Source organism: Osmerus eperlanus, chromosome 14 (assembly GCF_963692335.1).
Source record: "Osmerus eperlanus chromosome 14, fOsmEpe2.1, whole genome shotgun sequence".
Classification (NCBI taxonomy): domain Eukaryota; kingdom Metazoa; phylum Chordata; class Actinopteri; order Osmeriformes; family Osmeridae; genus Osmerus; species Osmerus eperlanus.
In genome coordinates this window covers 11,790,914-11,807,352 of record NC_085031.1, presented here as the reverse complement: position 1 = coordinate 11,807,352, position 16,439 = coordinate 11,790,914, and the positions used below count along the sequence as shown (strand labels likewise).

The 16,439-nt window shown below is 45.3% G+C and overlaps 1 protein-coding gene across 1 annotated transcript; it reads right to left on the bottom strand.

Moving 5' to 3' along the window:
- Nucleotides 1-1,429: 1,429 nt before the first annotated feature.
- On the bottom strand, nt 1,430-9,431 carry LOC134033827 (neuronal acetylcholine receptor subunit non-alpha-3-like). The gene is made up of 7 exons (XM_062478109.1): nt 9,025-9,431; nt 5,346-5,497; nt 4,395-4,439; nt 4,093-4,202; nt 2,660-3,364; nt 2,310-2,526; nt 1,430-2,098 (listed from the first exon to the last, which is right to left on the bottom strand). Exons 1-7 carry the CDS (start codon nt 9,083-9,085, stop codon nt 1,964-1,966), a joined length of 1,425 nt encoding a protein of 474 aa, XP_062334093.1. The 5' UTR covers nt 9,086-9,431; the 3' UTR covers nt 1,430-1,963.
- Nucleotides 9,432-16,439: the final 7,008 nt, after the last annotated feature.

The following is a 16,439-nucleotide window of genomic DNA, read 5'->3' as shown; positions in this document are numbered from 1 at the left end:
CGGGTACTCTGTGTCTCGGAGCATCAGAGGCAGAACATCCCACGCCTTTTAAAAACCAGTCCGGCGCGCGGACGTCCGTCAACTCGCATAAGCATCCTTTGGCCTGGGGAGAGAGGCACAGAGACAGAGAGACAGAGATAGAGACAGAGATAGAGACAGAGAGAGAAAGAGAGAAAGGGAAGACAGAGAAAAAAGAGATAGAGAAGATCTTGAGAGAGAGAGAGAGAGAGAGAGAGAGAGAGAGAGAGAACGTGCGCGAGAGCGAGAGAAACTCGCATACGTGAGAGGTCAGAACAACTCACGTTAGTGACATGACTTGATGAGTTGGCGTCTTTAAAACTTTGTTCTTGGTGCACCTTTTCATCAGTGAGCAAGTTGGTACATGTATTGCGCAGTAGCCTTAAGCAACCGCAATAAATAAAAATGCTAATATAACATTTTACATCTCCAGCTTTTAAAGTGACCTCAATCGATTTTCTAACAAGACTTGTTCTTAAGGTATGCAGAGTCTACTTCATGGCAGCATGGCAGTCTGGGTAATTTATGCTTAACGTTGTTTGTTTAAGGCGTTGTTTGTATTTGTATTTCAGTTGTACTCTAATCTGCTGGCTCACACTAGCAAGTGCTTGGTGTGTGAAGTTAGCATGCAGCACGCACAGACAAGCTGTCACATACACGCGCACATACTCACACCAGTCGTACAGACTCAGTAGATCTAAATTATAGAGAAGAGGGGTGAGATCAGACTTTTTAAACACAGATTCAGAAGGTAAAAAAAGTATCTTGCCTTGGGAGAAATGCAATTTTGACAAGAGACGTCAGGAGAGGCATGGTTCCCCTAAACTGGGTCAGAGTAGTGGAGATGTTCTCATCGTGGTGGAATATTAGGTTGTCCTGAGTTTAGAATGGCAGACCCTACTTAAGTACACCCACAAAGCAGTCATTTTGAAACTTGGGTGAATTATTTTGGTGTGCTGTGAAATTTAAAACAACTGCCACCCAGGGTCGGCCCAAGCCTTTATGGGGCCTTAAGCATAATTGATTTCGGGGCCCCTCTGAATTTGTATAATTATCATTAACATAAAATATAAAAATTTTAAATTAAGCTGTTATTTCATGTGCTATTGGGGGCCCTCTGGTGGCCAGGGGGCCCTAAGCAGCTGCTTAGTTTGCTTATTCCTCGGGCCGGCTCTGCTGCCACCAATAGGTGTTGTCACCCCTACATTCGTCCAACAGTTTCGGCAGACAAACTGAATATACACTGTAGCAGGCTAGTGTTACTGTGAATGCTTTGGGAAAATGCTTCAATCCTGTGGTAAATTTGTGGCACTTCAACAAAAGTCACAAGTAGTTTTTCAACATCACTGTCTAATCGTGACCATAAATTGTATTTTGTACAAATTAAATGAAAAAAAGGCATTCCTATTTTAATCAGATTTTAATATCAATCATATGATCAATATCATGAACAAGATAGAGACGTGAAGTGAGACAGCATACAACTTGAGTGGGTCATTGCAATGACATTGTGCATAAATACATTGACGTTGATGCAATATATCTAAATTGCTATGGTGAACCAACATAAGTAAAGATGTAAACATTGAAATCATATACAGATATGATATGGCTGACAATGCATGGCTTTGTTATTGCTTATATATCTCCATGTGCATTGATCTTACACGGCTAGGTATTGGGGGTTACAAACCAAGCCTTTTGGCCCAAATTCAGTGGATTACACAGTTAAACAGTAAATGTATGTACAGGTATAAGTTGTATAAGACAAGTATATGTTCGAAAGAGATTATTCTGAAACATCATTACTTGAGTAAGAAATCTGCTGACATCTGGGAGACTAAAAAGAGATGGTGGTCCGTGGTGGGGGGGGTACAGTTTTAGGACTGAATTAGCTAGTGTGGTGCCCATGCGGGGGAGGTTAAGGGTATGTGTGCGTGTGTGTCTAGGGCGGAGTGGTTAGGTACATATTCAGTGCTGGAGTGAAGATGAGAACAGTTCCCAGGATAGACACGGTTAGGAAGGCCCACAGAAAGATCCGGTCCAACACCTGGGCTACGAACTTCCAATCCTGGACCACCTGGAGAGAGGGAGCGAGGGAGGAGGGGGAACATAAGACAGGGAGTGGGGGAAGGAAGGAGAGAGAGGGAGAAGGAGGACAAGAGAAAAGACGAGTAAAAAAACATTAATAGATTACAGAGCAAACAGAAGAGATGGGGGGTTGAAAGGCAGACAAACAGGCAAAGGAATGGAAATCTAGGATCCTCTACTCCTCTCGTACACACACACACCTCTCTGATGAAGTGCTCCTTCTTAATGTGCCGGCTGATGTAGCGGACAGAGTTGGTGGCTTTCTCCAGCATGGCCAGCCAGGCGTGATTCTCATCCTCCTTCCCAGGGCCAGGTCCTCTCTGTGGGCCTTGGCCCTGGCCCGACGCCCCCCTCTTCCCGGCAGCTCCACGGGGCTTCAACTCTGGGCTACGCAGCTCTATGTCTGGATAGTGGTACCTGGCAACAACCAGTACCTCAGTTGAGATGAACAAAGCCATTCATGATTCAATTCATGATCTGTGATGCATTACTCGATTTCCCGAAGAAAATCTTTCTATACACATACATTTGTTGTTTTATTGCCCGTTACCTGTCCGTGTGCCCTCTCATGCAAAGCAGTCTGGGTAGCCTCTGGAGGAACAGAGTCTTTACCCAGGGGGCCATGGGGTGGTAGGTGGCAGACGAGCGGTGGTGCACGTTGATAACGAAGACGGTGACGATGATGGAGAAGGTGACGAAGATCATGATGAAGAGCAGGTACTCGCCGATGAGCGGGATGACCTTGGAGGACGACGGGATGATCTCCTCGATCACGAGCAGGAAGACGGTGAGCGACACCAGGACGGAGGTGGACAGCGAGAGCTTCTCGCCCTCGTCCGAGGGCAGGTAGAACACGAGCACGGTGAGGAAGGACAGGCCCAGGCACGGGATGATGAGGAAGAGCGTGTAGAAGAGCGGGAGCCTCTTCAGGATGAAGGAGTACGTCAAGAACGGGTACCAGTACACGCCGTCGTGCCGGCTGCCCGTCGCCCCCGTGGCGTTGAGGATCTGCCACTCGCCGTTGTCGAAGAAGTCCTTGCGATCCACGTAGTGGTCGATGAGGACCAGGTCCACCATGTTGCCGTCGTAGGTCCACGAGCCGAACTTCATGGGGCAGTTCTGCCGGTCGAAGGGGAAGAAGGTGACGTCCATGGTGCAGGAGGACTTGTAGCTGGCCGGCGGGCGCCACACGATGGTGCCGTCCGAGCGCACGATGGCCTTGGTCATTAGCGAGCCCTCGAATCGTCCGTCGGCACTAGTCGGTTGAGAGGGGGTGGGGTGCAGAGACAGGGCAGAGAGCGAGGGAAGAGGGTAGCGGGGGTGATCAGACAAGGAGAGGGAAGGGTTGGTTTGGAAACAGAACATGTAGTTGGTGAAGGAGGAGGTGGCATTCGAAGCAAGTTATACCAAACCATGGGCCTCACACACTCAAATAAATACTACTCCTATAATAATAATAACTAGAGAGGGTACAATTTCTGGGGAAATTGTAGGGTGTGCTTGCTTGCGTCGGTTGGACAGGGGTCCGTTTTTTAATGACATTTTTACAACTGATATTTCTGTATTTTATATAAAAATGCATACTTATTATTTATAAAGATGACATAGATTTAAAAGCATTTTTTTTGCTGCTCATTTACAACTGAAAATACGAGTGAAGTGTAGAATGAAATGGATGTCTTCTCATTTCCCCAAGAGGCAAGAGGCAGCCTCATCGTTGAATCAAAACGAATACATTTGGCAGACTGGTGTACAAATTGACCTAATCTCTATGACTTAAACGTCCTTTTAAGTTTTTCCCTTCCCGTGATATTTTCAGGCATTTAGCCTACTCATTGCATTCATTCATTAATAAAGAACCCCCTTTGAAGATTATTCTACGACGTTACCCGGCAGTAGAAGATGGAATCGCAATTCAAACAGTACCGGTACTGTACTATTAGTAAATAATAAAAGTCTGTGGTTTCTAGGTATGGAACATACTTTTCATACAGGACGATGTCCGGCAGCCATATTGTCTCGGAGGGAACTCTGATGGAAGTGATTCCTCCGTAGTCATTTGGGTCCCATTTCAGCTTTACATCCACCCACTCCTGCAATGACACCACACCCCAACAACACACCCACACACACACCACCCCAAACCACACACCACAAATGAGACACACAGATAAAACAATGCAATACAACAGGAAACAAGTTCATAAGATGAATCTATTCATAATAGTTTATTCCAACAAAATCATGGACAGGACAAACAAATTGAACAGTGAAATGTTCCTTACCTGCCATAGCCAGACATTGGTGGTCATAAGCTGGTTCTTCTCATCCTGCGAGAGACAGGGGACATGTCAGAGAAAGGTGGTTAGGACAGCCACACTAACAACTGCAATGTGGACACATGTCCAAGAGAGGGCAGTATGAGACCACATTTCTATGTGGGTGTGGGTGTGTCATTGCATATTAAGTTAGTCACTGTGACACATTGGGTGTGTGTGTGTGCATGTGCATGTGTGTGTGTCTAGAAGCCAGTGTAAATAATGCATGCTATCTGGCTCTTCTCGGCCCAATGGTCCCATTAGTTTCTTTCCTGTAGAAAGATGCCCACTTTAGATTCTCTCTCTCTCTCGCTCTCTCTCCCTCTTTCAAAGTAACCACCTTTCTTCCATCTCACTCTCGCCTATTTTTCTTGTCCTCACCTCTCATCCATGACATCCCTATCATTACTAAACCACATATCTTTCTCTCCCCTTCCCTCCCTCTATCCTCCCCTTAACCTCCCGAAACAACCACTCTCCCTAATCTCTGCCACTCCTCCTTGGTTTTCTGTCCACCTCTCCATCCTTCTAAATAACAATGTCTCTATCCGCTGTCCTCCCCTTCTCCTCCCTGAGAATAGGCTCTTTATCTCCCTTCTCTCCTCCCCCTGCACTCTAAACAAGCATGTCTTTCTGATCCTTCTCCTTTTTCTTAGTCCTTCTTCCCTAAACTCTGTGCCTGCTGAGACAGACATGAGATTAGGACTAAGAGTTGACCATATGGGGTGCACCATGGACAGCTCCCTGAGGAGAAGGTGACACCTGTTTGCATTGGACTTTAGCACCATGGTCAGCTTTGCAAAAATACAGAAATGCCTGTTGTTTAGGCACCACGGACAGCTCTCCTGTCGCGCATGCATCACTATGCACTGGATATTCAGCACCACGGACAGCTCCACCATAAGTGTGGGTCCTCACCACATCGACCAGCTGTGAGATCTTGAGTCCAAAGCGTACTGTGATGGTGTCGTTGGCGTGCAGGACGGGCCGCACCCACTTCTGGTACCCACGGAAGAGGTTCTTCAGCAATGCGTCCTCCATTTCCGCCAGGGATACAAAGTCCTCTGGAGCTGGGGGGAGGGGGGGGGCAAGAAAGGCATAGGTGAGCGTGTGACTCATACTCATACACACACACACACACACACACACACACACACAACCTGCTCACTTCCCTGAGTCTCCGCAGGTGGGTGGAATATTTAATTTGGTTCATTTTGGATTCAGAACACACACACACACACGCACAAACCAAACTGACAGTCTGCTTTGGCTCAGAAAACACCTCACGGCTCCCCAGGCTGAAGAAACGATCAAAGTGACATGATCACCTCTGACAAGGCACTCGCCAGGGGAGACTAGTCGAGCACAGAGTGGCATGTGCAGCCAACCACTGGAGAGACATGGTAAACATGGAGAAAGTAATAAAACTCTTACAGCACATGCAGACAGACCGCTTCTCTACAGGAGGCAACTATAGAACCATGTGTTCAGTTAACCAATTAGTTATCAAGAGCAGGTGTGTACTTGAATGCTATTTGTGCAGTGTACCAAAGATGTATACATATTTCATATTATAAACTATGACATTTGATTCTTGGTCCTTCCAGCAGTATTCGTGTCAGAAGTGTTACAGTGTGTATTGAGAGTGACTGTCTGGATGTGTGTCTGTGTGGAGCCTTGAGACTGGACGAGAGGCTTAAAGCGCTCACTGGCATTAGAGAGTGATATTTGGCAGTGGCTTTGCCTTTGGAGGGATGGACAGAGAAAGAGGGAAAGAGAGAGAGAGAGGAGGAGGGGGCAAAGCTGATGGAGTTGAGACTGAGATCCATGCTGTCTGTCCAATACTCTCTCATCTGAAAGAACAGGGAGAGTGAGAGAAGAGAAAGAAAGTGAGAATTTGAAAGGGAGGTTGGAGAGGGGGAGAAGGGGGAAGGAGAGAGAAATACACTGGAATAAAAGAGGTCCAGATAGGGAACAGAAAGAGAGAGTCTAGGAGGGATGAGAGCAGGAGGCGTGAAAGAGAAAAATTGGAATCTAGTGGCCCAAACTAAGAGCATTGTGAGAGATGGAGCGGAGGAAGAAAGACAGAGAGAGAGTGGGAATTGTGTGAAAAGGAATTGAGGCCAGAGAGGGAGAATACCTTTGTTTGTAATTCTGTGTGTGTGTGTCTCTCTCTCCCTCCTCCATCAACCCTCCCTGCCTTTCCTGTTCCTTTATAGACCCCCACCCGTACATACAACACGCACACACCTCGGAACTGCCACAATAAATACAGTAAATGAACAGATAGATCAGAGAAACGGATGGGGTGATGAAAAAAGGGCTGAAGGTGTGTGAGAGGTTTTAGTCATTAGGAACTGACTGTCAGATTTATTGCTTGGGACCAGAATATCAAACACACAAACACACACACACTATAGCACATAAACCACTCTGGATGGCCCGTATAGCTTGGCCCAGTGTCTGTGTGAGATACACTACCACATTACCCCGCATTGCATCAGTTCATTGCCATAAAGGTGAGATTTAAAACACTGATTAACCCTTGTGTTATCTTCGGGTCATTCTGACCCATCAGTCATTGTGACCCACCGTCGTATTGCGACAACTTTACCTCATACAAAAACAAAGTGAATCATTTTCTTTTAACCGTTGGGCTGTCTCAGACCCCCCACATTGCGAGGGTTAAAATAAAATTATTTTTATTTGTTTTTGTATTGGGTAAAATTGGGTCATGTGACCCGAAGGCAGCACAAGGGTTAAGCTACAATACAACCTTATCTAACGTTATCTAGACACCTCTACCTGACAAAACCTAGAATTTACTGGAACTTTGGACAACTATATGATACATAAATGTATGTATTTTTCTTCTAAGGAGAAGTGTGTGTGTGTGTGTAAGCTTCCAGTGTGTGTGATTGAGTAGAGGTAACAGACAGTATTGATTTTGAGCTGGTTAGGGGGATGGGGATCACCTAAGTGATTGAATTAGGATGCAGGGGACATTGTGTGTGCATGTGTGTCGGTGCAACAGAGTGAAACTGTGGCTTTGTTTATTGATCAGCATGGGCACACAGCTTGCGCATGAGTTCTCTACTAAAGGTCATAGTGTACTTTTAACTTTTAAATGAGTGTGTGCGCTTACAGAAGTGTGTAGAGTTGTCCACAGAACTTTGTCAGTGATGGATCGAGACAGGGGGAGACCCAGCGCTCAGAATACACCCCCACCTGAGCTAATCTAAATCTCCCTATGGGACAGACGATGGTATATTGACAATGTTACTGTGGCACCATCTGTTCACTGTGGAGTCACGACAGGAGAAACTTCTAGAAGGGGAATTCACAACACTCCTGTGAGCTAGCCTAAGGTCCCCACCATTGCAAAGCCATTATCCAGTTGCATCGGGGTGGATGACTTTCTAAATATATCCAGTGCAACTGTGGACACAGGAGTGAGTCAATCTGCGACACAAAATGGTGGCCGTGCATCATAGCTCATAACCTCTAGACACAAATACCAGATGTGTGTTTGTGACCTTCCTCCTACTCTGCAACTAAACTGTAGTTTTCTGAGAATTAAACAGGACAAGTACCCCACCGGGAGTTGGCACTTTTCAAAAAGATTAACCCTACCCCTAATCTCCCCTTGAGGCAAGGTGTGCGTATGTGTGTGCACAGTCAAAATTATTAACCTAAACATCCTCTCACAGTCATGTGTAGATCCAATAGACAGAGGGGTAGGGTTCTTTCGTGTTCCATGGGTGTGTGTGTTCTCTATGGACACTTCATCTCTGTTTACAGTCAGACCTGTGGGGCTTGTTGCTGCTACACTGACAGTCCTGTGCTACACCTTAGCCATTACTGCTCATATAGGACAGGACTGGGGGCTGAATGGTGTCCGAGGTCTATAAATCACTTCTATTGAACTGTCATCCCCATCAACATTAAACTATAGACAGACACACAGCAAAAACACATACAGACAGTTTCATACATAACATAACACATACATTCTAATAAATACACATACAAAACCTTGACAGGCAGGATGCATGCTATCTCCAGATTGCTTCCCGATTGTAGTGGTACCGAGGCTCAGCTTTGAGGAGGCATTACTTAGCCACACACAGAGATAATGTATTGCATTTATCGTTAGTTAACGAGCTTGTTTAATAATTGTTTGGGATGGAAATATTTGTGTTTGCTTGAACAAGGACATGAGGAGTGCTTTGCCTCACCCCGGGAGGGCGCTGCGTGCACTGCCGTTAAATAGATAAATCAACATTGTATTATTCGTAGGTTCTCTTTGAGTTGGTTACATTAATTCAACCGGCCCCCTTTTATATTCCAATCAGCTACCTGAGCTGCCCACGCCACTCTCCTTTCGGCATTTGAACGGTCGGTTTGTTTTGAGTGGTTTTCGGGTCCTGTCAGTACTGATCTAAAAACCTACAATGGATGCATCAGATTCACGTGCATTTAAATTATTCCACACGATTCAACCCACAGAAACGGTTTTAGGTTTAGTTTGATCAGATAACCTTTATATGATTCATAACGTCGGCGGCAGGTTAACCATCATGCCAACCCTTCTTACCTTCGATCGTCGCATCACCGATGGCGAAGGACATACATATTAGAATGACTGTAAACTTCATTCTCGCTATCACACCTCGAATATTCAGTCTTCACGGCGGATTATATCATTTTCTGAGCACGCAGTCCCGTCGCATGTATAGCACTTCGCAAGGCGACAACGATCACTCGGTTTTATCACCAAGGGGCGCGCATGGCAGCCCACTCCAGAACGATGTAACGTTTAAATAATGAACGACGGAACGGTATAGCGATGGTGTACTCCGTTTTGTCCGACGCCGACTGCTTTCCCCTCCTCCATCGTATGTTTCTCACGACGTTTCCGTTCTGTCCCGTAGTGGATGATCCTGCTGTCCAGTGGTGGATGCTCAGGATCCGGTGAACTGTTAGAACGGAGGGGGTTGACCCTGGCGTGGATAAGTACGCGGAAAGACGGCGGACTATAGCTTCCTACGCAGCGCCGTAATATTGCAGAATTGCAGGACAAGTAAAAGTTTCAAAACAGCCGCGTTATAGTTATCAGCGGATCAGCTTATTGGAAACAAAATCACATGGTGTGTAGTGAACGCAGTGTAGGGGTTTGCCTTATGTAATTGCCAATAAGCTCAATTCTATAGGCACACAGAGAGCTTAGCTTATCCGGAAGCATTGAAACCCCCTTTAAATTACATGGCTCACTTTTATTAGGAGATGAACGATATTGCCAATTGTCTGTTCTCTTGTATGACATCCCACCCATAGCCTAGTTAAAAGCAGTGACCTATGGAACATTTTCCAGGTTCCCCTCACTGACTTTTACAAGAATGAGTGTTCGCATGAGTGTATGTGTGAGTGTATCACTATCACTGTATGTGTGTGTGCGTGTGTGTGTGTTTAACATTACTGGTCCTTTTGGTGTACAGAGTTCTGTGCTAACTGCAAAACACAGTTTAACCACAAGAAAAAAAGAAAGGAAGATGAAACCTCAATGAATGTCTCAAAATAAACTGTATCTGTCCTGAGATTTAGCCACAAATCTATGTGTATTCCCCCATGTATACCCCATGTAAATATACAGTAGTACAGTGAATTATAAGGTATATCATGTATGTTAGATGACAGACACAGTGGTCAACAAGAAGTGTTTTCTTATATTGAATATAAATACAGTAGATCACGTTAAAGGATTAAACCTACCAGGGAAATGTTTTACTGTAGTTAGATTAAGTAAAATTGAAATAAAGAATTGTGCTGTAACGAGTAATGTTATGGTAACATCTGCAGCTGTAACCTACCTAACCAAGCTGCATTGAGGGTTAATGAAGAGTGAATGATGTGTGACAGCGAGAGAGAAAGAGAATGACAGAGAGACTGACGATACACACACAGAGAGAGAGAGAGAGAGAGAGAGAGAGGGCACAGGCAGTTTAACTTCGGTTCATTTGCACTCTGTCTCATTTATTCAGGCAATTAAAATAGAGGTCTAGTAAACAACGGCCGCTGGCCTGACGTTGAAGCTTGCACCTCTCTCTATTTCCATCCATCACTCTCTCTCCATCTCTCTCTCTCTCCATCTCTCTCAATCTCTCTCTTTCCATCTCTCTCTCTCTCTCTCTCTCTCTCTCTCTCTCTCTCTCTCTCTCTCTCTCTCTCTCTCTCTCTCTCTCTCTCTCTCTCTCTCTCTCTCTCTCTCTCTCTCTCTCCATCTCTCTCTCTCCATTTCTCCCCATCTCTCTTTTTCCATCTCTCTCCCTCTCTCTATCTCTCCCTCTCTCTCTCTCTCTCTCTCTCTCTCTCTCAATCTCTCCATCCCTCTCTCTCACTCTCTCTGTGTCTACTATCCCCCCTTTCTCTCTACTAATTAAGTTTGTGCCAACAGCAGCTGGGAGTCGAACAGCGAGGGGTATCACTTCACACACACATGCACACACACACACACATCCTTGATAACACTTTAGTGTTTGGAGCCTGTCTGCATGGGCTTGTCTAATACATTTGAGCGCTCAGTGATCAAACATCGTGGTGCTCAGGCAGAGGATCCAGGTCCTCTGGCCACCACGCTCTGTCCAAAGGGAGCACATGCACACACATGCGCTCATGTATGTTAACTGTATAGACACACACACGGTCAGGCATGTGAACTTTATAGACATACGCACGCAGTCACATATGGAAACCTTATAGATACACAGTGACATGCATTCATGTCTATAAACTGTACAGACACACAAGTAGTCCCGCATGAAGACACACAAATTCAAGTATGTAAACTGTATTGACAAGTTCATCCATGTGCACTGTCTAAACACACACGCAATAGGACGCATGCATTACTGTCATTATGTCTCTCTTTTGCTCTGTTCTAAACGGTGTGTTCTGAATTACTATCAGCTCCACGAAACTGTTTACAGTATTATCCACATGCAAATGTTTGATAATGGACAGGTGATCTGTTGAATTTTAACCTCCTTTCCCCCCTCATGCTTTCACACGGAGACTTGCCTGAGAGCTGTTATCCAAAACATCCTTTTTTCCACCAGATGTGAACGTGGCTAAGTCACGTAACCTTCTGAACCATGCCGACGGATAAACAAAGCAGCTCAATCCAAATGGGCGCTTGGAAGCACCGCTAAACAGTGTGTTTGTGTGTGTTTACCCTATTGATGAAAGCATTTGCAGAATCACCGTGGATTTTCTGCTGATGGCACACACACACAACAATGTGAGGCGATTTGTTGTGGTGCATTAGCTAGTTAGCTGAGAGACGATGCATGTGTTTCTGCCCTGTTGTCTGGACGTTGTGGTTTACAGAGCTACAATATGGCAACTGACAGACTGTTGTAGTCAGATGGAGAGAGAGGGACATAGATCCCGTTTTCCATGTGTACACAATCACACTTAGACAGAGAAAAGGAGAGAGAAAAAGAGAGAGAGAAACAGTGAGAAAGAGTAAGATAGAACAGGAGCAGGTGTTTGGTCATTGGTGACTGGAGAGGCAGTGAGCCAAAGACTGTGACCGGCATCTTTAATGGTGTGTGTGTGTGTGTTCAGCTGGACGACGGGGTCCCAAGGGTGGGTACAGGTGAGAAAAGAGTGAGTGTAATGCTGCTCCTCGACATAGCTGATCTCAGGTCAGATTTAGATTTCTCCCTCAAAACGCCTCAGGTAAGGTTTGGGAGACACAAAGCTGATCCAAGATCGGTCCCTCTGGCAACCCCCAAGGCTCACCTCCAAGTTTTCCCTCAGAGATGAAAGTATGGATGATATGAAGAACTTGAAGTGGTGGATGAAAGAAAAACAAATTTTTCCTCCCCAGATACAAAAGAGACCAACTGTGTTAACCTTTACTCAAGTTTCTGTCCAGATGGGGTTTTAATGTGCACCTCTGGGCATGAGTCAGAATACCTCTTTTCCAAAGAAGGTGACCTCTGGGTTAGGGGGACGTACCTGAGTTCTGTTTGACCATCTGGGCATGCCGTAGTGGAGCTGGAGTTTAGACAACAAAGGGAGTTCAAGGAAGGAAGACATCTTGTCTTGCATGTCAATTGCCATTGAGACCGCAGAGAGATAGAGGGAAAAGAGGAACTGAATCAGAATAAGAGAGTGAGAGAGAAGGAAAGCAAGATGGTGGTAAAGTTCAAATAAAGAAAGATGTGAGAGTTCCAACAATGGGATCCATCCATGTTCATGACCATGTGATGAGCCATATTTTCTGCCCCAGTTGCCAATGTAGCCAGGAGCAGCTGGGGTGGTGGGTTCAGTTTCCCTTCGCGGTGCCGAGTTGGCGTTCCGCTAGCTGGTCGATTCCTAATGTTGTGGAACAAAAGGATATCTGGAAGATAGGAAGACCAGCACATGCCCACGGCCAGGGGGGATGGGGGAATGAGAAGGAAGGGGTAGAGGGGTCAAGGTGATAGAAGGAGGAGAAGGATGCATTGGGTTCTATACCAGGCCATGGTCCTATACCATAAAAAGAACATATCAGAAGAGATAGAGAGATGAGAATGATAAAGGAATAAAGGAATAAAGAAAGAGAAGGATGGAGGAAAAGTCATTCACGGTAGGCCTGAAAACAACACATAAGGTGACAGAGGGATAGAAGAAACGAGGAATGGAGGGATGTAAGAATGTTAGTCTGCAGCAGGCCTGTAGATCAGTACATGCTGTGACCAGGGGGTATGGAGGGATGGAGGGGTGAAGGTACGGAAGGAAGAAAAGACAGAACGATAGAAGGATTGACTAAGATTGTCTTATCTATTGCAAAGAGTTTCCAGGTTGGTTCCTGCTGCTCCTCCTCCTGCTGACTGACCCCCCCCCCACACACACACACACACACACATACACACACACACATACACACACACACATACACACACACAACAGGTCAAAAGGTGGTAAAAAAACACAGCACTCACTTCGATCCTCCTCCAGTTATTCTATTGAAGTGGTCGCAAATACTGGATGAAGGTATGGTCTGACTCAATAACACTATCTTTCCCTTTATCTCTCTCTCTCTCTATTACACACATGAAAACATGCATACACACTCATCCTTTGGTTTCTTGGAGAGTGCGTGCACAAGCGGCTGTAGAGCGGAGGTATCGGGCAGGTCTTTGAAGCCCCTGCGATTTCCTGAGGCTAGCAGCATGGCTCAGGAGAACACTATGCCTATACATAATAGCTCTCCCTGTGGACAGGTGCAGCTGGATATTTCTCTATTAACTCCTTTACAGAACACTCTATGTTCTACTGAAACATATGGGCGGACGTAGTTTGAAGCAAAGATGTGGTGTGTGCTTGTGTGTGTGAGTGTGTGTGTGTGTGTGTCCACCAAGCCCTTCACATCAGAAGTCAACAATCATGCTAATCATATGTGTCTTATATTGAACCTGCAGCCTCTTTCCAATAAGCAATAATCTTACAGACAGAAAGGTTTGGTAGACACCAAGCCAGATCTGTCTCTACAGTGTGGCAACCACCACGCCTCTCCTCAAAGGTCTCCCTCAGAGAAGTATGGAACGATGATAGAGAAATCCACCGCTACACCAGCAATCACCACCCACTCCTCTGCTCTCAGCACCCTTAACGAGGGCCCCCCAATGACGGCTCTAACGAGATGCTCGTTAACGAGCTATTATGATGTCAAAGGGTTCCGAGGTGTTCCGGTGAGTCATCCGTAAAGTGGCGACGCCGATGAATATTCCAGCGTGGCGGATGACGGTGGGCGGCACAGCACAGGCATTCTGGGTTTGGCAACCTGACCTTTTGATCCCCTGCCTCGATATCGGATCGCTTTCACAGCGGTGACTTTTTCAGACAATCTCGCCACGTTGACCTTTTGATTGCACGCTCGGTGCTCGCTCAGAGGGGTGGGAAGCAAGGCCTTGCTCTCGCATGGCTTTCTGCGTGAACTTCTCACCAGGTTGGAGCCATCGTTGCCATCGTGAGAGCACATGCTGTGACGATGTTGTGATGGTTTGTCTGCTGTTTGATGCCAATTGTAAAGCAGGACCAAGCTGAAGTACCATCACTGTCAAAAGTTGTGTTTAAAAAATGGAATGAATAATTGAGTGAGAGTGTTGTCCAGCTTAGTTCTGGTTAGCTTGGCAGTGATGCCGGCTACAGGCTCTTCACACACATGCATGTATATGTACACACACACACACCCACACACACGCATTCACACACGCAAGCACACACACACCACTGGGTGTTTATGGAGAAGTATATATACTTCAAAACCTCTGAACTGATCAGATGGGGCTTGTTGTAGGTTCTAAAGGGAAAGGATGGATCTTTGGTCTAGTCCTTCATGAAGAAATCCAAGGAGAAGGTTACAAGGCTATCGTGTCTTTGGAGAGGGACTTGAGAAAGTACCGACAACAATATATAGGAATTTACTGCACAGATTCCAAGAAAAGACACATGAAACCCAACTGCTGGGATGTTGTATGAGAGTGTAGAGTGTGTGTGTGTGTGTGCTATGAGCATGTAGCACAGTCTGAGTGTGTAGTATGTGTAGGCCAATGTGGGAACATTGAATTATACATGCCTCCCCCCACCCCCTTTTTTGGACTGGCCTCACCAAGAAAACCAGCTTTTCAAGGTCAATGTGTGGGATGCATTTCGTAAAGAACATTTACTCTTCTGCCCATTGAAAACTGGCAAAATGTTTTTAAAAATTAATATAAAGATGATACCAAAGCTACTCACAGTCAGTGAATGTTGACATTTTCAGTGTGCGTGACCCAAGTGGAAATCCAACCCTTTTACCACAGCAGGGTTAGTTCTGTGCTTTAACAACTGAGCATGGAAACTCATATGTCAACTTTAACATTTCCATCGAGTTCTGGTTTCCAGTTCCGAGAGGGAGTTTGCCAGGGCTTGTAGATTAGATCAGGTTGTTTTCTGCCTGCCTGCCTGCCTTCAAAGAGACGCCTCTCTGCTGAACCCCATGCCCTCTCCTCTCCTCCTCTTCCTCCAATATCCCACAATTCTCCTCTTCAGCCACATATATACATCCCTAAGGCTTACAAGCTAACTGTCGAAATATAATTTACAACCCCCTTATACATCAGGCAGAATGTATTGACTGAGTTTAAATATTCAAATTTGACGGCTAACTTAATTAACATAAATCACATATTTGTCATTATGTATTTATTTGCATTTACTTTAACATTTTACACTTTTATTTAATTTACATTAAATCTTATTTTACCGATTCATATACTGTATACAATCCCTCAATACATGTTGGTAAACCTTTTATTTTACTCCACACACACGTACACAGTCACAAACACACATTCACAAACACCCCCCCTGCTAAGGTAAGAAATAAGACTCCTTGGGTTTGACATGCCCGTGAGAGATGAGAAATTAATCTGAGTGCCTAAACACATTTTCAACGCCTTCCTTCTTTTCGTTCTTAATCCATAACATTGTGTGGGCTTTCTCCACAGGGTGCTTGCGTGCATATGTGTGTGAGCACAAAGATAAATATGTGTTTACAATTCACACAGCAGTCAACTACTAAACCAGACAAGGGTCTCCTCCTCTCCTCCACATCTTTATTTATTTAATTCAATCCCACATTAAAGCGTACACGGCATCACTGCTATAACTCTCCCTGTGTTATATTGACTTCAGCAGCTTGCCAGCACTCTGCAGCAAAAGGCAATCACATTGCCCGAATAGAACACTAACTAAATTGAACTCGTCCTCCCACGATCGTAGCTCATATTGTTCGTACTTTTCCATTTTGGTCACTGCGTTTTTATTAAGCCGTAAAAAACGAGATTACATCCGCACAAGCACTCGCTGCATATATTGTTAGAAAGGGATTGCGATATAATATTCATAACAACACAGATATATTTTTTGTCAGTATTGGAGTTTGGTCTTTTTATGCAACATTAAAGACCCAGAAGGCAT

Bases quoted from the DNA above. Each gene is read 5' to 3' on its own strand.
- LOC134033827 (XM_062478109.1), bottom strand. From the start codon at position 9,085: ATGAAGTTTACAGTCATTCTAATATGTATGTCCTTCGCCATCGGTGAT. The intron at 5,498-9,024 runs GTAAGAAGGGTT...CCCTCCCCCCAG, and splicing joins CGGTGATGCGACGATCGAAG to CTCCAGAGGACTTTGTATCC. The intron at 4,203-4,394 runs GTAAGGAACATT...GTGTCATTGCAG, and splicing joins CCAATGTCTGGCTATGGCAG to GAGTGGGTGGATGTAAAGCT.